General features: G+C 39.2%; 4 protein-coding genes across 6 annotated transcripts; 3 read left to right on the top strand and 1 right to left on the bottom strand.

Annotated features, from left to right (window-relative positions):
* The first annotated feature begins 386 nt into the window (after positions 1 to 386).
* On the top strand, positions 387 to 7,752 carry mier3b (mesoderm induction early response 1, family member 3 b). The gene is made up of 11 exons (XM_080852499.1): positions 387 to 524; positions 689 to 823; positions 1,014 to 1,137; positions 1,437 to 1,510; positions 1,599 to 1,671; positions 1,841 to 1,989; positions 2,252 to 2,333; positions 2,435 to 2,529; positions 2,623 to 2,750; positions 5,674 to 5,822; positions 6,930 to 7,752. Exons 1-11 carry the CDS (start codon positions 426 to 428, stop codon positions 7,412 to 7,414), a joined length of 1,593 nt encoding a protein of 530 aa, XP_080708625.1. The 5' UTR covers positions 387 to 425; the 3' UTR covers positions 7,415 to 7,752.
* A 3,286-nt stretch (positions 7,753 to 11,038) lies between these two features.
* Positions 11,039 to 14,393, bottom strand: kgd4 (alpha-ketoglutarate dehydrogenase subunit 4). 3 transcript variants are annotated; one of them, XM_080852716.1, is made up of 5 exons: positions 14,297 to 14,393; positions 13,620 to 13,730; positions 12,951 to 13,014; positions 12,330 to 12,538; positions 11,039 to 11,631 (listed from the first exon to the last, which is right to left on the bottom strand). In XM_080852716.1, the coding sequence occupies exons 2-5, from the start codon at positions 13,668 to 13,670 to the stop codon at positions 11,614 to 11,616; spliced, it is 342 nt and encodes a 113-aa protein (XP_080708842.1). In that variant the 5' UTR covers positions 13,671 to 13,730; positions 14,297 to 14,393; the 3' UTR covers positions 11,039 to 11,613. The 3 variants fall into 3 exon arrangements, with proteins under 3 accessions (XP_080708842.1, XP_080708843.1, XP_080708844.1); XM_080852717.1 differs by having other exon boundaries at positions 13,620 to 13,732; positions 14,300 to 14,376; XM_080852718.1 differs by having other exon boundaries at positions 13,620 to 13,718; positions 14,297 to 14,352.
* Positions 14,394 to 14,468: 75 nt separating this feature from the next.
* cenph (centromere protein H) lies at positions 14,469 to 17,367 on the top strand (the record flags this gene model as incomplete). The annotated part of the gene is made up of 10 exons (XM_080852072.1): positions 14,469 to 14,547; positions 14,956 to 15,077; positions 15,240 to 15,295; positions 15,505 to 15,541; positions 15,640 to 15,708; positions 16,200 to 16,256; positions 16,358 to 16,421; positions 16,640 to 16,691; positions 16,899 to 17,056; positions 17,281 to 17,367. The coding sequence occupies exons 2-10, from the start codon at positions 14,965 to 14,967 to the stop codon at positions 17,365 to 17,367; spliced, it is 693 nt and encodes a 230-aa protein (XP_080708198.1). The 5' UTR covers positions 14,469 to 14,547; positions 14,956 to 14,964.
* Positions 17,368 to 18,225: 858 nt separating this feature from the next.
* Positions 18,226 to 23,927, top strand: dimt1l (DIM1 dimethyladenosine transferase 1-like). The gene is made up of 12 exons (XM_080852254.1): positions 18,226 to 18,358; positions 18,735 to 18,808; positions 18,935 to 19,021; positions 19,112 to 19,173; positions 19,613 to 19,706; positions 21,500 to 21,549; positions 21,648 to 21,771; positions 21,921 to 22,013; positions 22,741 to 22,805; positions 22,893 to 22,956; positions 23,050 to 23,156; positions 23,464 to 23,927. Exons 1-12 carry the CDS (start codon positions 18,301 to 18,303, stop codon positions 23,504 to 23,506), a joined length of 921 nt encoding a protein of 306 aa, XP_080708380.1. The 5' UTR covers positions 18,226 to 18,300; the 3' UTR covers positions 23,507 to 23,927.
* Positions 23,928 to 24,465: the final 538 nt, after the last annotated feature.

Genomic DNA, 24,465 nt, shown 5'->3' with positions numbered 1-24,465 from the left:
CCTGGCCTATTTTATTTCACTAATGCGAAAGTGGATGTCTTTGATTTGTCACAGGCCACTGGCATAAAACATATTGAAGTATAGTCTTAAGGTCATTACAGTACAGTTTGTCGCTACAAGTCTTCGCTTCCCTGTGGGGAAAAATTAGGTTTTTATAAGGGTATGGTTAGATTTGAATTAAATAATAATAATACAAAATACATCCCTTATACTCATGTTATTATTGCTGATGTCTTCTAGAATACAATCATACATGCCACTTTTGCCTCAATGTTTTTAGTTAGGGGAAATATACAAAAACATCAATGCATGTCAGACTACCTAAAAGAGTCCAAGACTCCCAAGTTTTAAAGTACATGATTCTGTTTCTCCCTACAGTTGGTTCTTTATCCTCGGAGGACCATGACTTTGACCCATCAGCAGACATGTTAGTCCACGACTATGATGATGAAAGGACATTGGAGGAAGAGGAGACGATAGAGGGAGAGAAAAACTTCAGCGCTGAAATAGCTGATTTAGAAAAGGTAACGCCACAAACCCATGATCTCAGCATCTAGGTGTATTCAGTGTGTATTGTAGTTAGGTGTTACATGAACTAGGGAGTGCCGTCATGTTTTTACAGAGCCAATTGATACCCAGTTTTGCCCCCAAAAGGGATGTGCAGTCAATTCTTTATTCCATTCAACAGGAGGGCAGTATGCCACTCGAGGAACTTTTGGCGATGTATCGCTATGAACCGTCCGTCAGCACTGCAGCAGGGTCCAGTATGGACAGCTCATCTGGTGAACTCACAGATGAACTGCCAGATATGACACTAGATAAGGTGAGCTATTCAAACCATACAAGGATGGTTGTAGGTTCTAGTGCATGACACATATGTAACAGTTTTCATTAAATCAATTGTAGAGGTTCAATTCAAAATTGTAGTTGCTGTGATGAAATGGAGTTGGATTGGTATTTTGAAACCCAAATTTATTGTGAATAAATCTTCAATAAATGTTTGGGATTTACAGGAGGAAATAGCTAAAGATTTGCTGTCAGGGGACTATGAGGAAGAGACTCAATCTTCCGCTGATGACCTGACCCCCTCAGTGACCTCTCACGAAACTACAGATTTCTTCCCCAGAACACTCAGATGTGAGTAGTGTATAGAAGATTTAATGTATTAAATATATTGCATTTTTGAAAACTTCAATGTCAGGTAGGAGGCTGAGAACTTAATGGTTGGCTAATAGTGATGACTGTTGTCAGAGGTGTTCATAATATAAATATTTTTCAAGAATGCTAAATATGAGATTTGATTTAATAAAATCATGAGTTTGATTAAATAAAAAACATGCACATTATGTCCACAGTTAAATATATCTATATATATATATATATATATATATATATATGTAATGATTATAAAACTGCATGGTTCCTCTGTTGTTTAGCTAAGGTTACTTATGACGGAGATAAGGAATCTGAGGGGGAGGAAGATGGCGCGAGCCCTGAAGACTCTAGAAAGGTGAGTCTCATATTCTTCTCATAGATGTCAGGTTTACACAGAGCAACCCACTTATTTTGCTCTAATCAAACTTGTTCTGTCTTTTCAGGAGATAATGGTTGGATCTCAATACCAAGCTGAAGTCCCCACTGGCCTCTACACTTATGGTGACGATGAAAAAGGTCGGTTTTGAATCAGTGTTGTTGAATTTAATTGAATAATGGATCCTTAGCAATGAGAATGCGCATGAACAACATTTTCTGTAAATTTCTGAAGGAAGAAATTACCTTGTATAAAGTTTTCGCTTTTGCCCATTAAAATACCATGGGAACGTGTGTTTTTTTTCTTCAGTGTATGAAGACGAGGACCAGCTATTGTGGAGTCCGGGATTCTTAGCAGAGAGTAAAGTGAAAGAATTCTTGTGTCAAGCATTGTCACGTGCTACAGAAGGCAGATCAGACAGTGGTGAATGTAAAGGACATGTACGCGATAATGAACAGGTACGTCTCACACTTTGAGGTTGGCACCCTCTTAGGATTAATTGCTAGTTTTGTTAAATTGGTTAGGCAACAGATTAGATTGTAATTTTGACTAAGGCCCCAGCAAAACATTCAGAATGTTGGTGAACTTAACTGTTGTCTTTTTGCTGAGATCGGAGTCCTATTTGGAAATAGCTCCTACATATTCCTTGAAGCTGCCAAGACCAAATACTTGACCAAAATGTAACCCCACCATCAAATTTACCATCTGTTTTCTTCTCAGGCTTTGTATGAACTTGTGAAATGTAACTACAATACATATGAAGCCTTGGAAGGATACTGCAGTAATTTGAAATCCTCAAAAGGTATGTTCTTTTCCCCCTTGAATTTTAATAGAAGAAAAAAAGGGAATCCTTAAAGTGTCACTACAGTGATTGTTTTGTTGTTGTCATGTATGTGTTTGCAGAAGAGTCACCGCCCTGGTCTGAAGACGAATGCAGAAACTTTGAGCACGCACTGCAAATATACGAGAAGAACTTTCACCTCATACAAAAACACAAGGCATGTTCAACCATTCACTTTGTCACACTGCTGAAAAGTCTTTGATTCCTGCTACAGTTCTTCTAATTCTTGTTTTGAATCTTCTCTTTTTAGGTGTCGACACGAACAGTGGCAGAATGTGTAGCTTTTTACTACATGTGGAAGAAATCAGAGCGCTTTGATTACTTTGTACAGCAGAACCGTTTTGGGAAGAGGAAATACGGCAGTTACCCTGGTGTCACGTGAGTATCCCTTCAGTGGCTTGGCACATATCTATGAGTTTCAGTAGAATATGTCAGTCTGTATGTGTAAGAATGTGTCCATCATGAATTACCATCATTAGCCCGGATACATGTGTCAATTTAACCCACCCAATTTAACCCAAATCACAGAATCGTCTTCGCGAGTATGTGTGAACTTTTTTAAGGGAAACGGCTCTTGTCTGTAAGTGTATACATGGACCGAAATTTAAGCCTCTTACCTTGCCTTGGGCATGCGCAAAGACAACGGCGATTTGCTCTCACCTGTTTGTTTACTAACAACATCAACGTGGATCGCATCGTGCACAGGCAGTGTAGTGGCTAAAAGTTCCCTTTTTTTTGTATCAGTAGATAGTTCTTAACATTGTCTTTAAATAACCACTCTCAGACGGAAAGAAAACGAGCCTACGTGTGTATGTGTTTCAACAACGGTAGAAAAACTGTGCTGGCTCCCTCTTTTACTGAATTCTGACCAGGGCAACAAATGTGACAGTTGATTAATTAATGCCCGAGCTTCCAAGCAATGCAATGCATGAGCACTGAAACGTATTTTAAACTTAAATGTGAACTATAAATACAAATATGCTTTCACTATAATTAACAATCACTAAATATGAATCTAAATGATATAATGTCTATATCTGAACAACAATATGAAAACAGCACTTACAGGCAGCTTTCGAAGCCAATACTGATTGCCCCTGCTCGTGAAAAGTCTCCCGTAAAAAGTGCTCCTTCGTCGGGCTGGCAAAAAAGCACGCCTTGGTGTCAATGTTCCCTCTAAGCTGCGCGCGCGCGCGGCCGCGCAGGCCAGTCGAAGAGCCCGCGCAATAGATTGTTCAAACCGCACACATTTTCCACACCGCATAAACGATTTTTTTTTAGGGTTTAAAAATCTGAGCATCAAAGGGGATGTAGGCTAGGTAATAAACATTTCAAATACTGACATGTCTGACAACCCAGCCGGATGTGCGTTTGCATACAACATTTCCTTTAGCTCTCTTGCCAGTCTCTGCTCCAGCAGTTATAGGCTACCATGGCGAAAAGAAAGGCAGAGCAGGTGCCCCAGAAAAAGGTCTGCCTAACGTTTAAACATGAGCGGCTAGATGAAATAGTCCAAACTGACTCAGGTAGGATAAAACTTTCAGACATATTTACATATGCTCGGAGGCAAACGCGAAAAGAGTTTGCTCGTGGAAAACGTGCAGTGAACAAAAGTGACATTATTCTGTTTGTCCTTAAAATTTGTGAGCACTTGGATGCCCGCTTCCCTGAGCTGAGTGGGCTGCCTTTGAGCCGGACACGTTGGATCGTGCAGTTAGTAAATTTGATCATGGGCTGAATGACGTGACCAATCTGGCGAAAGGGTTCGAAGCGCTTCTGAAGGAAGCATAATGCGGTCCCGGGACGCATTTGTCGAATTCAAGTTCATGGTTATTGAAAAAAGGTGGTCGCTGAAAAGTGAGCATTTTCCAGATCTGGTAGGCCTACAACTTCGACATTTGTGGCACATTCCAAGCATCTAGCGCCGACTGTGAACGCGGTTTCAGTCTAATGAATGCCACTAAGACAAACTCGTGAGGCGAGAAGATTTGAGGTAGAAATTTCCAATATTTTCAATTAGACCTATTAGGCCCTATTCAAAGTGATCTTGATAACTGCAACATTTTGACATATGTTTAGTCAGAAAGGTGTGTCTTCCATAGGACTGCAGACAAGATGAGCCACACAGCCAGATAGGCCTAGCTCCCTCAATGTAATTCAAATTACATGTTTTGTAGCTTAGTTTGTTGCAAACCACTCCAGTTATACATTTTTTTTTTATAAAGGCTACCTTTAGGAAAAAGTACACTATAATTACTATATTTATTGTAAAGCACTGCATTTGCATTTTTCTTTCAATGAAGTTCAACTTAAATGTTGTACCTGCTGAGAAATGACTAAACACCTTGGATACTTTTATTTTGTGTATATATATATCATTATCATTCATAACCAGTGAACCAGTCATAACCTCCCTAAACCTTATTTAATTTCAACCAAAGATCCTTTAAGTTCAACTAAACTGACTGGTAAAACACCATCATTAAAATGTTCCAAAGTCCAGCCATTATAAAGGATTTTGAATAAATATCAACCTTGTAGACATATTGATGCATTTGCTGTCATCTTTTTTGGAAACCTATGGCAAACGCAGGCTCGTGGTCATTTTCGTAAGCTTTGCTCACAGTGCTGAAATGTGCGCTCAGAATAAAAAAATATTTGCTCAGTGCTGAAAAAAAGGGAACATTGCTTGGTGTAGCCAGTTAGCTTAGCATAACTGCCAGTCAGATCCAATGGTAATGCTACCTAGCTAGGTATGCTAACTGTCGGTATTTACGCTAACTCCACCAAAATACTCATGTCACTGGCTTTAATTTGAGAATGGCATGTTAGTTGTACATTTAATATCAGTACAGTTGATTAATTACTGCTGATATTTACATTTACGGTCAGTAGCCTGCTGGTCTACTGCCACATAGGCACGCATGCACATAACACTCCATATGAGTGGCTTCCCTGTCACCACTAGCCCCATGTTACATCGGCCTTGTTTGAGCTCATCGATCGGCGTAGGCCACGAAAGGCTCAGACATCGCCGGGAAAATGAGCAGGTTCAATTTAGGTGTGAGCTACATGAGGCAATTATAAGCGAGTTACGATCTTTTACCGGCTTAAACGCAATTTGGGTGGGTTAAATTGACACATGTATATGACCCATTGTGTTTTTGTTGGAGTGGACGGATGAACTAATAAAGTTGAAGACCATGTTTTTAGTCAGTTATTAAACGCTACCTGTTAAACTAATGTCCCACATCATGTGTCAGTTTCCTCAGTATCAAAAAGGTTGTCTCATGTTCCACAGTGACCTGATGGACCGACTGGTGGACGAGGCGGAGGGACTGGCTGACACCACGTCGTCCGTGTGCTCGGTTGGAGCCAGCGGTCGGTTAGAGCCTAGTGCCGAGCAGCAGCTAGGCCTCCTCAACTCCATCACAGCCAGCGACCTCACAGGTGAGCTGTCACGAATTGATAGTCTGGTGAGCCCTATATATAAAATGTCCATTTAAAACACCAACTAATAAAGGCTTTGTATTTGAAAGAGGAAAAAAAGGCAGTGCAATGAAGTAGAACTAAACAGTAGCCAAACAACGAATGATCAAACTATTATTTCAATTCAATTCAATTTTATTTGTATAGCGCCATAACAATACAAATGCCTCTCGGCGCTTAACAGAGCCCAGAGCCTGAACCCCATTAGTGCATGCACAACGGCAACAGGGGCAAGGAAAAACTCCCTGTTAGGCAGGAAGAAACCTTAAGCAGAACCACGGCACATAAGGGGGGACCCATCTGCTTGAGGTCGGCCGGGTGGAGACAGGAAGATGGGACGGGGGGAAGGGGGAAAGGGGAAGGGTTTTGTGGCAGAAGGGGAAAGGATGCAACAGGGGCAATGCACAGCCAGCATTTGGTCACTGGACATATGTATACATACATCTGGTGGTAAATACATGATACAGACAAAACCAGATTACTGTGCCAATAGGGTTACTGTTACAGGGGTAAGGGATGTAGGGACAGAGAAACATTTCGGTGGAGGCAATAATGTATATTGTATATAAAGGCTAGCATAGGGTATTGGGTAGAGAAGGTGTACGGCAAAGCAGTGGCGGTGGGTGCGGTTGGCCGAGGGTTTCTCTAGGTAGACCAGGTAGAGAGACTACATGCAGAGTGGTGGGGGTGGGGATTAATATCAGTTATGATATTTATCAGTTTTTTCATTAACTGGCTTTCATGAATATATATATATATACACCATGTCTCATTTATAAGCTCCATGTTAATCATTGCTCAATGGTAAACCTATAATGGTAAGTAATCATGTATAATCATTTACTATTTTTCAGCTGCAGGTCTACCCACCTGATTTATGTGGTTTGTGTAACTTTTTTATAGTATAGGATTGGTAAATTGTCTGTGTTTTTGAACATGGGCAGTTCTGTTTGCCCAATTCATTATATTCTGAAGCCATTTGTAGTTACATCTAGGGAGTGTCATTTATGTGTTCATCAAATCGGTTTGCCTTGCCTTAAAATTAACCTTTGAAATGACCTCTTGCAGCCCTTAGCAACAGTGTGGCCACTGTTTGCAACCAAACTGACGCCAGTTGTATGGACTCGTACAACTTCCCACCGATGGAGAGCATACACCGAGGGGGACCCCTGAGCCACGAGGAGCCCATGGATTACGGTACCAGCGGAGAGTCTGAGTGCCTCGGCATGATGGAGGGAGGATTCTACCGCTCAGAGCTGGGGCCCATGAGTGCGTGCGGGGGTCGGGGAGGCAGCGGGGTCAAGGACTGCGAACGCCCCCCCAAGCGTATGAAGTTGAATCTGGCTCCAGACACATTCATAGGGGATGTATCAGTGGCCAGCCTGGGAGTGGACTTTGATGGAAGCCGGAGGGCACACCGCATCACTGGAGCCAAGATGGCGGTGTCAGTTACAGACTTTAGTGGCCTGGCCACGGCTGAGCCCAATGGGTTCATGGGCCCGCATGCACGGCACCATCACCAGCATCAACACACAGCACTGCAGTCTGAGTAACAACACACACACGTGCTCATGCTCATCCTGCAAACACCACAGTGTACAAACCATGTACATAGACTCAATGAAAATGATTCAGATTTTAAAAAGAAGAAAAAATTATAAGACTATATACATATAACTTTTTTTTTTCATTTTGTTATATAATATGACATCAGTGATGTCTTTTATTGTATAGAGCAAGAAAAAGTCTTGATTTCTCAAGAGTTTATATAGCCATTTATTTTACCTGGCCTTAGATTCTTTGTATTCCTTCATAATCCTTGTTAATGTCTGGTGAGTCATTAGTCCGTCAGCCTTTTGCTCCTCTCCGTCATTGTCTTTAAAGTCAGAGATGCTGCCAGAAACTGCATTCATGTTTTTGTTTGTTTTTCATTTGTTTTGAAATTGGTATTTCATTTTTTTCCCTAGACATGTCAGTGTTTACACCTACCTAGACAGACTAGGCCTTGGCTAATGTAGCATTTTATATTTCAGGATTTTTTTGGGGGGGGGGAGGGGGGTTGGTATTAAATGCAGTAAGAGCCTCAATGGAGACTACACGAGAGAGAAGAGCTGAGTTGTTTCACGTCTTGCTCCTTGTTTCTCTTCCTGTGGTTGCATGCATGCTACCTTGCCCGCATTTCTTTTTTTACCAACACCACATAGTGGCTACAAGATGGTTTTGTGATTTGGTAAAGTGCAATGTTTTGTAGGGAACAACTTAACTTCATAAATAGCTTAGACAGTTCTTTGTATGATCATTTTGATAGGTATACTATACCACTGAGATCTTCCTTTCTGCGTAGCAAAAACTATGCTTGCTTTGTGGCTGTTCAGATTTGAAATGGGCAGGTGTTTGTTTTCAAAAACATGCACAACACAAATACCACTGAACACTTTTTGCATGTGAGAGTGTCACTGAAAAAAAATGTTCCCAGGAATTACTTTCACAGGTGAACATTTGTAACATCAACCTGCCTATGGAGAACCAAAAAAGTATTTCTGTACATCAGTGTATCTTGACAGCAGAATCTTCAGTGCAAGTGTTAAGATTATCAAATATTTGTACAGAAACCATACTCAGACACGTCTACAGCTAGATTATAAAGGCTATGTTGGCTAAGAACATGGGTCTTTGCTTCTTACCAATTTTTAAGATTTTTGACAAAAAAAGATGTTGCAAGTGGTTGACATCATTAACATCATGTGGTAATCCATCTTGGGTTCCCAATGGTGTCTCTCTGGAACTATTTGGCAACGCAAGATTGTGATTAAGAATTTGTTTGTTGCTGGAACTTAAAATGGTCAGTATTATGCTGTTTTATGTATAATATAATGCAACTTCGTCTGTTTTCAGTATTACCAAGGGAAAAAGGTGGTTTACCCATAAGGCGTTTGTATTAGGAGTTGTTACGTTGAAGGCAGTGTGTGGGTGGGTGGACACAAATTTGCTATAGTTACCCATCTGACAACCATGCAGATTCTTAATTTATGGCATTCATTTATGCAGACATTGATTTAATTTCAGAGGATCCAATTGCATGTTGCATGTCAAGCTCTCTCTCTCTCCGTAAGCCATATAGTGCTTCTCTGTACCATTTATGTCCTTATGTCTAGAGTTCTTGCCACATCAGATTCATTTTCATTATGATGCAGCTCAGAAATTATTCTGTGACGAATTATAGCAGGAACCTTGAGATTGTACATTCACGCGTACTTATTAAGGGAATTGCAGATGCAAAAACTTCCAATTACTGTTATGGTCCTGAGGCAATAATTTGTAGATATGTATAGATGTCTTATTGTTAAAACATTTTCTCTGTTTACAATTTTTGGTTTTGTTTGTATCTTTTTTTTATTATTATTATTTTTATCAAGAAACATCTGAACCATGCATGCAACCACTCTCCGTTAAGAACCACTATTGTTTTTTTTTCCCCAATTCTGTAAAAAGTGTTAATATATTGTTCAATATGGCACATGCTTTTGAATCACATTATCTCTCACAAGATAGTGTCTCCTTTTAAAACAACTAATTGATGTCTGTTGTGATAATAGTCTAAACTAAATACTTATATCAATATATGGTTGTGTGCAGGTCAGAATTGCCTGTCACTGGTTCTTTTACCAAGGCGGTTTACACCACCCACATAAACACATCACAGAGAGTGGTGATAGCAGCCAAACATTTGGACACAAATACACAGTATTATCCAAATTTTGAAGTGTTTCCTTGCATAATGTCCAAATAAGGCTTCATCCTCAATGTATATTTAAATTTTTTCCACTGTATGTTTGGCATGTGTCATTTCTCTGCATGAAAGAAGTAATATTTTAATATGGGCTGTTTCTGAGCTAATGACCAGACATAGTTATTGTTGATCTTTAGGAAGGCAGCTAGATTCCCACTGTCATAAAGACATGCTACATGACAACATGCCATCATAGCCCATGAACAAAATTTAAAGATACTGCCAGAGAAATGTAACCCTTAGATAATTTACTCCAGTTGAGTGGAATGAGGATCGTCAATACTATTATTGACAAGAACTATATGGGGGGGAAAGTAATTGAGCTAATTTGGTGCGTGCAAAAAAAATCATGTTTTTAATCTCCCTCTTATATATCAATGTTCCCTATTTTTTCTTAAATCCGTTTTGTTTTTTCAACATCGCACACATAGAGGTACTGAAAAGGTATAGATACGATAGCTAGAGAGGCCACGCTGAGTTGTGGTTTAATGGCCAAGTTGAAGCTGTGCAATGCTCATTCTACTCATGGTTTGTATCTTTCTGAAGTTAACAAAAGATGGGTTTGTAATGTAAAGCTTTCTGCGACCCCTTGAGATCTTGTACATTTTGATATTTCAGTGAAATGTTTTGTAGTTTTGTTAGTAAGTAGGCACTAAAGTTCAATTTTCATTTGAAATGGAGATTGAGTAAAAAGTTTGAGAAAAAAAAATTATATCTGTGAATAATACCAACAAATACTTTAAATGTATATTCAGAAACATAGACAATCAGTACATTTAATATTTGAACTATTTGAATGGAAATCTTTATTGTTTATATAATGTGTACATAATTTTTTTTCCGCTTTTGGTTAGCATTATTTTGTATTTTCTGTTGTACTTTAATACTTGGTGTACATATCCAGAAATAAACCTCTGGAAATTGTCAGTATACTGTGCTTCAGTGTTATTTTTAAGTTCTAGAAAGGTCTGCCACAGAAAGCCACTTGAGTAAATCTGTACAATCTGTACATCATTTCCTCTCATCAGTCTTTGGAGCTAACCTGCTATCCACGTCGTGCATGGTAGGACCCAAAGCAATCAAATATGAATAAAAAACATTAAGATACACTGTCACGTTCACTCTTTTTCAAGTTCAACAGTTCAGACATGAAGTGGACCCCACCAACATGACCCAAGTTGTCTCCAGAAACCCTGCATTCATCACTTGGACTGCAGTGCTGCCCAAGTAGTGACTGCTCAGTGAGTTCAGTCTTGGAGTATGGTTCTACTATACGAAATGTGATAGGCCCAATCTTGTCCAACCTTTAAGGTAGAACACCTGTACTGTATTTTGGGTACACAAAGAAACATGTTCGGCCTACCCAAATAACTGGAGCACACTCAAATCATATTAAATACTTTAATAGTGAAGATTTTCTATGTCCCAGCATGACCACATTCAGTCTATTACTCTTTAAGCAGAAGTAGGACTGCTTACAGTACATAAATACTGATATTTTCTACCTGTCTTACTTAGGTGGACTGGCTTGGGTTCGAAATGACCTAAATGGGAGGGAGTAATAATAAGCAACTTGTGCAATTACACACAAAGCATCTTTGGATGATGAGCAGAGATGTACGATGTACTTCTGAGAGAACTGAACTTTGTCTTTTCCCAGAACAGGACTGTCACGCTATACTTAAATATACTTAACCTCTGCTTGGTTAAGATTCAGGTGGGAGAACACAGTCCACAAATCAAGGAGTAAAACAATCCAGTAAAATATCTACATCTCATAAAATATTATTATGTACATTTTCACAAATAAAATAAAATAATTTTCTTTTTCTCTGTGTTTTGTAAGATGAAACGTGGCAGCAAAGCCCTCATATGTTGAGGAATACAATTAGGCAACAACATTAAACGGAAAAACAAAAATGAACAAGTAAGGACTCTGGTAGATATTGCTGATTCTTGGTGTCACTCTGGCCCCCCGCGCTGTGAAGAGAACGGAGAAAACGCAGGTTAGCCACACGATAGCAGTCTAGCAACCTTGCTTTGATTCTCATAGACATGGTAATATATTTACATGGCATACTGAACTTAACCTTACAAGTAGATGACTATCTTACGTAAATGTATCTAAAATCTGTAAGGGCAGCACACAAAAGTCTTGATGATGCAAGTATTTTCACCTACGATAACCTGCACGCATGTAAGTTTTGCCTGGAGCATAACATTTACAATCTTAGTCTTTCTGTGACAGGTGGAAGTACTTCACAGAAGATAATCACACATAGTATTTACTATTATAGTACCCTGACACTTCAAGGTTCTAAGTCCAAATCAAGTCCAACCCTGTTTTATCTTGACTGTATCAGAAGATTGCTGTTTTGAGGTAAATGGCCAACATGACTTAAACTTATTTTTTTCATATACCACAGGTAATGTTCAGTCAGAAATTAACAAAATTTAATTTTCATCACCAGACCATATACACACATAGCATATGTTATTTTGACAAAAAGAACAACCCTTTATAGGTATGATGGATACCCATTTAACTGAAAGTAGCATTGTAAAATGCAAATTTAATTATTGTTCTACCTCGTGCAGAAAAGAGAGAAGAGGCAATGTTTGCCAGGTTTTTAACAATTTCCATATTAAAAACACAGAACACCAAAACAGCAGCCCACCTGAATGTACTCAATTTCTTCATCTGCAAGTACCCTTCTGCGATACCTTTGTGGAAAATCTCTAGCTGTGGCAACAGTATCTGGGATACCAGGTAATCGACTAACAAGTCCAGGTGGTCTTGACGGTGGTAGTACTGGTGGTGATGGTGCTGACACTGGCGAAGTTGCTGGGGCAGGACTGGCTACTATCATTTTCAGTGCTTCTTCAACTGTTTGCAGAAAACAAATTGCACATGGTTAATTTACCTTCCACCCTGACATGAAAATCATTATTATTCATGTCTAGTATATTTTGCCAGGATCAAAGTTTTTTTTGTTGATTTACTCTGAACTGCTGTTAGCATTTATATCTAACTTCCATCAGACATAATCACCAAAGTAGTCAACCAATGGGATTCAATTTCAAAAACCTCCCTAAATCGTTGAAACAGTTGGACTGTGTTGAAACTTTAGTTGTTGATTACTTGACAGAAAAGAGATCCAGTGTGTTCATTTCTGAGGGCCATCCAAATGTAAAACCAGCCTGGTATTACAAACTATTTGACGATCTTAGAATATTAATTAGAAAACTGTCTGAGACATTTAAGGCATTTTGTGCTAAACAATTACTTCATAACTCACCACTTGGTCTTGGCATGCCTTTTCGATTGGGAAATTTGATTAAAGGTGCGTGTGGTCGCACGGCCTGAAAAATACAACCATACAAGAGAATCCTTTATTAAACTATCTGATACGTTCATAAATAACTTATATCCTGGGCAAATGACAATGTGTCATTATAATAAGTGGAGTACTCTCTTGAGGGGAAATGGCAAATTTAATCCTTCTCAACCGCTGCTATACTAAAGTTATTTATACTAAAGAGTATTTTTTGGCTAGCGGTAAATAATTTCAGTAAATTAAGCCGTCAGATTATTTACTTGAACAGGTAAGTCTTGGGTACAGGTTATATACCAGTGTGGCGTTCTTCTGAACATAACAGTGCAGGAAAAAACAAACGTTATTACATGACAGTAACCATGTTACCTGCTGCCTATTTTACAAACGTATCTAATGAGGTCAAATCAGACATAGCTCGCTGGCTAGTAACTGTCAACTAACGTTAAATTAGCCTGTCTGACAAGGACATTTAGACACTGACAAATACATGAAATAAGCGTCAAGTAAAGGGTTTGTGACCATGAAATCAACACAGTTTTAAACAGGAGGCTATACATTCAGTCACAATAACTAAAGGAATCACAGTGAGTATCATAAATCAATGTTTTAAACGTTTCCCCAATTACTTACCTGAACGACCCGTCCGGCGGCAGCCATCTTTCCACTAACTTTGCTTCCCATGGCGACCTCGTAATTCTTCTTCCGGGTTAAACAATGCTGTCTTGGCACCTGAAGATGGCGCTGTTGTCAAGAAGTATACTTAGAGGGCAAATTCGGTCAGCTAGTTGCGGCAGATTGTGATGGTATGGCTTATGCTATAGTACCCGATGGATGCTGGGGATGCGGTTAGTCTATAGCTAGATGCGCTGACATGCCGCCCCAGATCAGACAGGCCTTGAACAAAAGGTTAGAAAGCAATCCACAAATCCTCAAGGGTGAAGGCATTAAGCTAACCCAAGTGGTTGGCTAACAAGCTTAGATAGCTGTACAGAGTACTTATCCAAACCTTCAGTAAGATTATAAACCCTGTAAAGATATTTACCCGCAGCATCCAGACTGAGCACTAACGGGTACTAACGGTAGCTATTATGTCTGGGGTTAATCGACATATTCAAACAAATGTGTAAGTAAACAAACGTTAATTTACCAAGCCACTCTTAATATCAGTTTAGCAAGCACAAGTATCTAATTACCACAAGACAATAATCATCGACCTGTCATGATTGCTACCTTAAAGCAAAGGTTTATTGTCCACAGCGCAGAAATTAGAAAATAGAAAGTGCATAAATAAAGTCAGTTACATTTACCTAAAAAAATGATACGACGACTAAAGCGACTTTTCCTATGGCAGAGCCATGACCACCGACTGCACCGACCGGCACCGACACCACTAACCTTTACTCTGGCGATGGGCTCTGGCTGTTTTGCGTCACGTGGTTTGTGTTTGCATTTCCTGGCGGTAGATTTGGAGTTGTGAATTAGCTCTGTCGGCTAGCTTTGTGGTTCTACACTTCTGGAATTTGGCATACGTTTAAATCTTTCCGATCTACAGATATCGGTACGTTTGCCAAGGGTTTTGTTGTGCTTGCAAACTGTGGCTTTTAGGATTTATGTTGTTTTGCTGACAACATGTAGGTAAGCTGGCTAACATTAACTCACAGGAGCCAGCGAACTTCAGATTTCATAGTCAAGACAATAACCTTATCTGAAAAACGATGGTAGCCAGAGAATATTCACTTACAAGTAAATGGTAGAGTTCTAAGTTAAGTCTTTTGAAATATTATCAATATCTCGATAATGTCGAAAGAGACAAGAATATACAGGCAACTGTTCTGGCCAATTGTCTTTCTGGGTTGCTAACTTAAGTTAGATTCTCTCATTTGTTTGCCAGCCACGGTTCATTACACAGCTTGGCTTGCTAGATAATGTCCAAGGGTTGTTTACATGTCTTGAATGATGTTTCCAGCAGGCCACAATGGACGTCTCTAAACAACTTGAAGGTGTTTCACCAAATAATGAAACTGGAGCATTCAACGGCTGCTCACCTGCCACCATCCCAGATACAGTTACAGCCGTTGAATTAGTGAGGTATTGATATTTCTGTTTCCGTATAATTTTTGTTATTAACACGTAACTTTTAAATTTAGTCATCTAACAGAACGTAACTTAAGAGTGTCTGTGTGTTTTATGGTAATACGGTGCTTGATTCGCAGAATTTAAACGTCTGTTTAAAAATCTTTTTTTCCTCAGGATGAAGGAGACTATCTCAAACCAATGTTTTGAAATGAGGGTACAGGCCCATTTAGGTATGGAACAATGCATTAATGTACATATCCAGTGTTTCTCCCTTGTACGTCGCTTTGGACAAAAGCGTCTGCTAAATTACTAAATGTAAATGTAAATGTTTTGTTCACTAGAACATGCTGTTCAAGAGCCTTAGAACATTTTTTTAAAGTTAAATTAGCCCTTGCTGAAAGAAATGTACATGATTATTATATTGACATCTCATACACAGGAAGCAATAAGAGACTGGTTGGTGAAGATGCAGATATGTAAGTGTATTTATTTTGACTCTCTGAACTCGATATCTCACTTGAGTGTAGAATATGTCATATTGACAAGTAAATGCACTGTTTGTACACATTCTCAGATCAACGTTGGAGGAGGGACTGGATGAAGCTAGAACAAAACTCTTCAACCAAACACTGGCCTTGAACAGGTACCAATGGAGAATATGGCACTGCTGCCAGCTACTATTGTCAATCTTTATACGTACCTCAAACTCAAACTGTTCACAGTGTAGTCCATAACTTGTCACATTCACTGATGGCTACTGTTGTCAGTCCCCTCCTCACCACAGACTTCCACTTTGGACATGGTCAAGACCCTAAACCATAACAGATTGTGAATAATTGAACAGAGAAGAAATGCAATGTTAAACTCAAACTCAACTAGACAGAGTCTGTGTTGTGCTGTGAATTATTTTTCCGTCTGTGAGGCGGAACACTTTGTCCTTGAAGAAAAAAGTTTCTTTACCCACAAACAGAGTACTTTTTTCCGCCCTGTTTGCACAGGAATGTTTTCATGCCTGTGTTGTTTCAGCACTAGAATAGAAGCATTGCTGCATTTACACAGTGTAACACTGAGTTTAGAACACATAGCATACAACCACCTGGTGTTTATAAATGAGCAATCTGTCCATCAATCCAGGATGCAAGTCTGGAACGCCATAACTGCCAAGCTAACCCAGAATGATGGAAATTCAGAGTAAGCAAGCACTTTTTTTCTCTTCCCAGATCTATAAATGCAGGGTATGAAAATATTGAGAATTAAAACAATGAAGTGATCTAATTTAACATTTTCAACAGGGAAATGAAGATGTTGGCTCAACATAGTTTAAGCGGATTTGGAAGAATACGAAAACTTCAGCAGGTGAATGAACAATAACTGAGTGTTATCCAAATTAATTCTGGTTGTAGTGTCAGAGGGGTGTTGAAGAAATGGGAATGTGTCAATTTAAAGGTGATTTATATTATTTATACCTGTAAATCCTAGATAACCTGAACAACTGAAGCTCTCCAATCTCTTCCAACAATAAAATACAAATGTGACTTGTGTGTTGACAGTATTTCTCTTTTCTGTTATCGTAGGAGTCCCGTGAACTTCAGGACCAAATCACAAACCTACAGAAAGAAAGGCTTGGTAATATTGCTGCATCTATTTGTAATACTATGTAACACTGTTACACATTTACCATTTTCAATGGGCACAGGACATGATGGGCAGCAGTTCTTTTTTTCGGAAGCACTGCAGTATTATTTAATTTTTATTAATTCATTCTGAAAACAAATCAAAAGGCATAATACAGGGTAACTGAGTAATAACTAGGTAATACCCTTTCTTTGTAAGATATGAAAGTGCTCATAAAGAAGAAGATGCAGGAGATGGCTGAGCTGAAGAGGATGAGGGAGAATCAGGGTGAGGCGGAGAGGCGTACCATGGAGAAAGCTGACACGGTGGTGGAGAAACACCAGAAGATCATAGCTGTATCTCAGAACATTCTAAGGGTATGGCATTTGTTGGATGAAAGCATACTTGCACCCAGTTATTTTAAACTCCCCCTTCACCTCACATTTGAAGTAGTTGACAAAGATAATTGATCTATTCAAATAAATGTATCTGGTTTAAAAAACAAACAAACAATGATGCACCCAATTGATTACTTGTTTTGTCAAATATAGATTTGTATCTTTTTGATGTTGTTTTTAATTTATAAAACTTTTCTCTACAGGGGGTAATCCTTGCCACCAGGGTGAACTGGATGGATAATCCAAAATTAAGAGACATTGCAATGGGATTGGAAAGCATTCCAAATTGAAGAAATGAGGGGAAACCTGCCAAAGTGTATGTGTGTGTGTGTGTGTGTGTGTGTGTGTGTGTGTGTGTGTGGATGAAATATTTAAAGTCTAGTTAAATAAAAACTTATTATGTGTTAATAGTTTTTTTTTCCAACTGCAGTGTTTTAAATTGTAAATATCCCCATCAGTGTATGTTTTAAGTATAAATCTGAAAGATATGGTGTATTCACTTGAGCAGGTCATGAAATTGCATGTTTTAATTTCGATTGTGAGTATTTGTTTTTAGTTCTTGTAACCCTTTTTCCTCCTACATCTCCACAATATCCAATAAAAATGTCCAATGCTGTAAATGCTCTGCATACAACGTTTCTACATTACTTGCAGTGGGAAACCCCACAAGTCACAATCATTAGCATCATTTCCCACAAACAATACAAGGAAAAATGCATACACAGAGAATTTGTCTTTTATGTTAGACCAATGTTTGTGAATGGTATGGTATTCTAGAACTTCAATATCAATTCTTAAAAACTTAAATCATAAAAATATAGGGTAGTCACCGATTTTGTTTTGTTGCAATATGCAATGGAAAACGGTAGTTAATGCTCACAAATTGTATAACAGTGATAATAAAGATAACGTTATTGTTGCATGAAATGTTGACTTTTGGCAACTGTACCTTCAGGCCTATGCATCATTCATTAACTTGTCTAATGGGAACTTGTGTGTATGGTGAAATCCTTATCTGGCCAGGTATGGTCCATAGACTCGAAGTTCTTACCTGATAGACAGCATCCTAATGTCTGATAGTACAGTCATCCCAACGGTAGATGGCGCTATATATCATATTCAAGCCTCAATGTTGAGAAGTCGATAGGCTCTTCCTGTCGCTTGTAAACACGTGTGCCTGAGGACCTTCTACTCAGCCCAGGAATATCGCAAAAACTTTCAAAATGCCTAAAGTCAAAGCCGAGAAAAAGTCGCGACAGCATCAGGAGGTCAAGAGCCAAGGTCGGTTAATGTTACTTCAGCTTTTGATGCTTGTCCGATGAACAGTAATGAAAAGTTGATAGTACAACGTTTGCTATCGATAGCCAAGGCGACAAACCTTTTAGGTTTTGGAGTAGAAAGAATCCTTAGACAGAGATCCTTCTTCAGAATTAGTAATAATGGGTACCGAAATAGATGCAATCATATCAGCTTGCTTATGTTAACACATCTGTTCGTTACTTCTGTTAATGACACTCAATATCGATATTGTACGTCAGTTAACTAAGGGTTAGTGTAGTGTAGTGTCGTGTATTATCTCTGGTGTGTATTTGGGTGAAGTAAGTCATATTGGTTCTGTCTGTTCGTGTGTTGTTACATACTTGTATCATCACTACAGGTATTATGTTCAATACCGGGATTGGCCAACACATCTTGAAAAATCCTCTGATTGTCAACGGGATTATTGAAAAGGTCGGTTTTTGTATACGTTAGATGTTCAGTGTTAATACAGAATGTCGCCAATTAATTTATATCAAAATTGATGTGACACTTATACCTTGGAGTTTGGATGTGCAAATTAAGTGACTGAATTTTCAGGCTGCTATTCGACCGACAGATGTGGTGCTGGAAGTTGGGCCTGGAACTGGTAACATGACAGTCAAACTCCTGGAGAAAGCAAAAAAGGTAGTGGAGACTTCCTCTGTAGACTGACTCAATGTGATGGTTGTCTGAAACTTTTTGAACCTCCAACTTGCTAATGTACTGTCTCATCAGGTTGTAGCCTGTGAGATGGACACAAGGATGGTCGCTGAACTTCAAAAGAGAGTACAGTGCACGTAAGTCTCAATTGGCCTAGAAGAGCATTTCAGTTGTGTCTGTGGCCAAATTGATGGCTATTGCTATTTCTTATAAGAGACCCCTCAAACTTTACCTATGAAAATATTCACTTGACATGTATATGTCCAAGTTGTTCATGCCTTTTTGTTTTTTGAACACCTCTATTTGATATTGGTGTAAAGTTTTTACAAGTGGTCAGGATGTTTTTTTAGGCAGGTAACTGAAACAGGGATTGGTCCTGATATTCAACTCATGTGTTGCAGTTTATGGTTAACCTCATTTGTGTATTTTGTCACACTGGTGATTATTTCCCCGATTAAATATGTACACCACCCTCATGCAGAGTAGGGCCTTAGTAGGTCTATGGAGTATGTGGTCCTGAAAAGAAGAGGTCTTTTGCGGAGTTGGCTGGAACTAACAAACCTCTGCTCTTCACAGACCAATGCAGACAAAGCTTCAGATCATGATTGGAGATGTCCTGAAGACAGAACTGCCCTTTTTTGACGTCTGTGTTGCTAACTTGCCTTACCAGGTATGAAGTATTTGGTTGCTTGTTTAAAAATAATTATATCTAAATTGCTTTGTATAGTTAGCAATGGAGCATTGACCTTATTTGACAGTTTGTCATTTGTCATATATATACAGCCGCGGAAAAAATTAAGAGACCACTTCAAAATTACCAGTTTCTCTGGTTTTACTATTTATTGGTATGTGTTAAAGTAAAATGTACATTTTTGTTTTATTCTATAACCTACTGGCAACATTCCTACCAAATTTCAAATAAAAATATTGTCATTTAGATCATTTATTTGCAGAAAAATGACAATTGGTCAAAATAGCAAAAAAGATGCAGTGTCTTCAGATCTCGAATAATGCAAAGAAAACAAGCTCATATTCATTTTTAAACTACACAATACTAATGCTTACACTTAGGAAGAGTTCAGAAATCAATATTTGGTGGAAAAACCTTGATTTGAAATCACAACTTTCATGTGTCTTGGCATGCTCTCCACCAGTCTTTCACATTGCCGTTGGGTGACTTTATGCTACTCCTGGCGCAAGAATTCAAGCAGCTCGGCTTCTTTTCATGGCTTGTGACCATCCATCTTCCTCTTGATCACATTTCAGAGGTTTTTGATGGGATTCAGGTCTCGAAATTGGGCTGGCCATGACAGGGTCCTGATCTGGTGGTACTCCATCCACACCTTTACTGGCCTGGCTGTGTGGCATGGAGCATTGCCCTGCTGGAAAAAACATTTCTCAGAGTTGGGGAACATTGTCAGAGCTAAAGGAAGCAAGTTTTTCTTCCGGGACAACGTTGTACTTTGCCTGGCTGAGGTTTGTAAAAGACCATAAGGATTGAAAAAAGCGGACTGGAGGGTCTTCTAGTTCGTCTTCTCTGATGAGTCCAATTTTCAGCTTTGCCCAACACATGGTCGTCTGATGGTTAGACGGAGACCTGGAGAGGCCTACAAGCCAGAGAGTCTTGCACCTACTGTGAAATCGGACTCATCAGAGAAGACGAACTTAGAAGAACCTCCAGTCCGCTTTTTCAATCCTTATGGTCTTTTACAAACCTCAGCCAGGCAAAGTACAACGTTGTCCCGGAAGAAAAACTTGCTTCCTTTTGCTCTGACAATGTTCCCCAACTCTGAGAAGTGTTTTTTCCAGCAGGGCAATGCTCCATGCCACACAGCCAGGCCAGTAAAGGTGTGGATGGAGTACCACCAGATCAGGACCCTGTCATGGCCAGCCCAATTTCGAGACCTGAATCCCATCAAAAACCTCTGAAATGTGATCAAGAGGAAGATGGATGGTCACAAGCCATGAAAAGAAGCCGAGCTGCTTGAATTCTTGCGCCAGGAGTAGCATAAAGTCACCCAACGGCAATGTGAAAGACTGGTGGAGAGCATGCCAAGACACATGAAAGTTGTGATTTTAAATCAAGGTTATTCCACCAAATATTGATTTCTGAACTCTTCCTAAGTGTAAGCATTAGTATTGTGTAGTTTAAAAATGAATATGAGCTTGTTTTCTTTGCATTATTCGAGATCTGAAGACACTGCATCAATTTTGCTATTTTGACCAATTGTCATTTTTCTGCAAATAAATGATCTAAATGACAATATTTTTATTTGAAATTTGGTAGGAATGTTGCCAGTAGGTTATAGAATAAAACTAAAATGTACATTTTACTTGAACACATACCAATAAATAGTAAAACCAGAGAAACTGATAATTTTGAAGTGGTCTCTTAATTTTTTCCGCGGCTGTATATATAAGCCTACTACATCCAATGACTATCACCCCTTTTTCAATCTATAGATTTCATCACCATTTGTGTTCAAGTTACTGCTTCATCGACCTTTCTTTAGGTGAGAATACTTCACAGCACAGGGAATTTTGAGGCACTTATATGGTACAGACTTTCACCTGTGTAGTCTTCTATAAACATGTTGAATGCTTGACTCAGGTGTGCAGTCCTGATGTTCCAGAGGGAGTTTGCCATGCGGCTGGTGGCCAAGCCCGGTGATAAATTGTACTGCAGGCTTTCCATAAACACACAGCTGCTCTCACGAGTAGATCATCTCATGAAGGTATTTGTTTTTTAAAGTGTTTTGTCAGTGTTTCATATTTACTTTACAGATAAGAACAATACTTTTGTTATTCAACTGTATTAACAGATAAATCATTGATAAAGATATTTTCACAAGTTAATGCAGTCTTCTTTGTGTGCAAAACGTAGGTGGGAAAAAATAACTTCCGTCCACCTCCTAAAGTAGAATCCAGTGTTGTTAGGATAGAGCCGAAGAATCCTCCACCTCCAATTAATTTCCAGGTAAGTCCTGTTCATTCCTGTTGCTGCCATTATCTTCAGTGTTCACATAAGCCTTTGAAGGTAAAAGGGGTCTGTGTAGTGATTGGGGGCACATGTGGACAGTGATGGGGATTGGGAAAGTTTATGCCGGCAATGGAAAGTTAAGTAAAGGAACATGGCTATGAGTTGAAGCAGCTGAGAAGAGGATTGAAATTACACTCAAATTCTTAAAATTAGCTTGTCATGAAAGCTTCACTGAAGTCATGGAAGAACTGTTTGCCTGCATACTGTGTTCATATGTTTGTTGGCAGAATTGCACACAACATCAGTACTTACGCTCCAGTATAACTCATGGAGCTGCTGTTGCAAAGGTCGTGGCTAAAACATCGTTCTTCTTTGACAATATAAGTGAATAACATAAGATAAACTTAATCATAGCAAAGTGGTAGCCTTCTGAAGCAGAGGAGCCTGATCTTTAAATAGATTGTCATTAGGTTCATCCAGGATAGTTTGTGTAGGGAAATATGTATAAAAATAGATATGGCTCTATTTATACAAAAGAAAATCATTCAAGTGATGCAAATAGGCATGCTCTGTGCATTGCACCATGGCGTGCCGTGAGGCTATCTTGTAACATTACAAGCCAGTCTCCATTCATTCCATCTACCATACTTGTCTCTTGATGTGGAACTGCTACTGCTTAAGCCATTTAATAGCAGTCTGTACATTTACCTTCCATATTTAACAGGAATGGGATGGTTTGGTTAGAATCGCATTTGTGAGGAAGAACAAGACACTCAGTGCATCCTTCAAGTAAGTACAACTGCACTTGTATGTATGTATGTATAAATATCTTCTTAAGAGTATATCAAAATACATTTTACCACCATTTCCTTTCAGGTCCACAGCAGTTGAACAGCTTCTGGAGAAAAATTACAGAATCCACTGTTCTGTGCACAACATGGTAAGGCTTTACCTTTAGACATTATCAAATGTACTTCATGTCCCTTCATTATAAAGTGAATTTGTGTTCAAATATTTAAAAATCTTTCAACAGGACATCCCACAGGACTTCAATATTGCCGCCAAAATTGAGAGTGTTCTCCGAGAGGCAGGATTCAGTGAGAAGCGGCCTCGTTCCATGGATATAGATGATTTTATGGTGTAAGTGATCCGACAGTGAATGCACGCGCACACACACACATTCTGCTGAATGTCGCATCTTTTCTAACATTATTCTATTCCATGATCAACTTGATTTTTTTGATGGATAATAAACTGCTTTAGTGTATAACACATCACCTTGTAGTAAATAATATTGACTTGACTTATGTTAAAGCTGGTGTACAGAACTGCAGAGGAAAATCAAAGAAAGTCTTTCCTCTCATTTAAGGGGACCATTAGGCACTCATAAACTAATAAATAAAGTTTGTTGTCGTACAGATAAAGAAATATGTTGTTTAATCTGCAGACTTCTCCATGCCTTCAACTCTGCTGGGATTCATTTCTCCTAACTCTGGTGACGCAAGCCCTGGATTGTATCTAAAGAGCCATCAGCGAGGAGAATAACACTTAAGACCCCTGTGCTGATGGTGAGAACTGTGAAGAGCCAATAGTTGTGTATCATCGGCGTGACCATCTTTAGCTTCTGAACTGGCGCCACTGTGCGAAATGAACACTGCACAGATTTCCACAGCTCTGCAAATGTCCCAAAATAAGTGACTGAGGAAGAGCAATTACTATATTTTAATGTGTGATATATTATGTATATCCTGCTTGACCCTTGTCTGAATATTTCTTTGTAAATAACTTGACTTTAAAAAAGTAAAGAAATCAAAAACATTATCCCCACCTCATTACTCAAAAAGAACAAAACTGCCCTGGAATAATCAGATGGAATCCTAATGTTTAAAAGGAGAGGATGCGTGCCCACCAGTCCAGCTGTGGTTTCATTTCTGATCCCTGCGGTCACCTTCACAGGCCTTCTTGCCCTGCTCTGCCTGGGTGCTCAGTGTCCTCCCTGGGTCTGGCCTGTCTCTGGCTGAGGGCTCCTGTGTGTCTGGCCCTGGCTCATCTCTCAAACTACTGCTCTGCACGGTTGGAACTGTGTCACCTGTCTTCCACCTGGCCGCTTTCTCGCCACTGATTCTCGCCTGGCCTTATAGAGAGAAGACAAGGGGATAATTATATCTACTTAGTACTGTAAGAACGGGAGCTATATAAAATATGTATAATCAGGTTTGTCCCCCCCCTTCGTGTTCATTAACACACACTGGATGGTACAGTGCTATACTTTTCCAGGAGCTAACAGCTCTTTTTTTCTATACTCAACTGTGAAATTGACTAGGACTTGGTACTCTAGTGTTTTCACTTGAACCCAATATTGTGATGAATTTGATATTTGTAATACCTATTTGATTCAATTCACTGTGATTTCAACCTTCCAACCATTAATATGTTCATTCACACATAG

The sequence above is a fragment of the Sprattus sprattus genome (genome assembly GCF_963457725.1).
Source record: "Sprattus sprattus genome assembly, chromosome: 15".
NCBI classification, from domain to species: domain Eukaryota; kingdom Metazoa; phylum Chordata; class Actinopteri; order Clupeiformes; family Clupeidae; genus Sprattus; species Sprattus sprattus.
This window is presented reverse-complemented; position numbering and strand designations above follow the sequence as displayed.

Excerpts from the sequence above, each read along its gene's own strand:
- kgd4 (XM_080852716.1), bottom strand. The coding sequence starts at position 13,670 with ATGGGAAGCAAAGTTAGTGGAAAGATGGCTGCCGCCGGACGGGTCGTT. Across the intron at positions 13,015-13,619 it reads CCGCCGGACGGGTCGTTCAG|GCCGTGCGACCACACGCACC; the intron begins GTAAGTAATTGG and ends TGTATTTTTCAG. Across the intron at positions 12,539-12,950 it reads AGGCATGCCAAGACCAAGTG|TTGAAGAAGCACTGAAAATG; the intron begins GTGAGTTATGAA and ends TTCTGCAAACAG.
- mier3b (XM_080852499.1), top strand. The coding sequence starts at position 426 with ATGTTAGTCCACGACTATGATGATGAAAGGACATTGGAGGAAGAGGAG. Across the intron at positions 1,138-1,436 it reads CTTCCCCAGAACACTCAGAT|CTAAGGTTACTTATGACGGA; the intron begins GTGAGTAGTGTA and ends TCTGTTGTTTAG. Across the intron at positions 1,672-1,840 it reads TTATGGTGACGATGAAAAAG|TGTATGAAGACGAGGACCAG; the intron begins GTCGGTTTTGAA and ends TTTTTTCTTCAG.
- dimt1l (XM_080852254.1), top strand. The coding sequence starts at position 18,301 with ATGCCTAAAGTCAAAGCCGAGAAAAAGTCGCGACAGCATCAGGAGGTC. Across the intron at positions 19,022-19,111 it reads TCCTGGAGAAAGCAAAAAAG|GTTGTAGCCTGTGAGATGGA; the intron begins GTAGTGGAGACT and ends CTGTCTCATCAG. Across the intron at positions 19,174-19,612 it reads CAAAAGAGAGTACAGTGCAC|ACCAATGCAGACAAAGCTTC; the intron begins GTAAGTCTCAAT and ends TGCTCTTCACAG.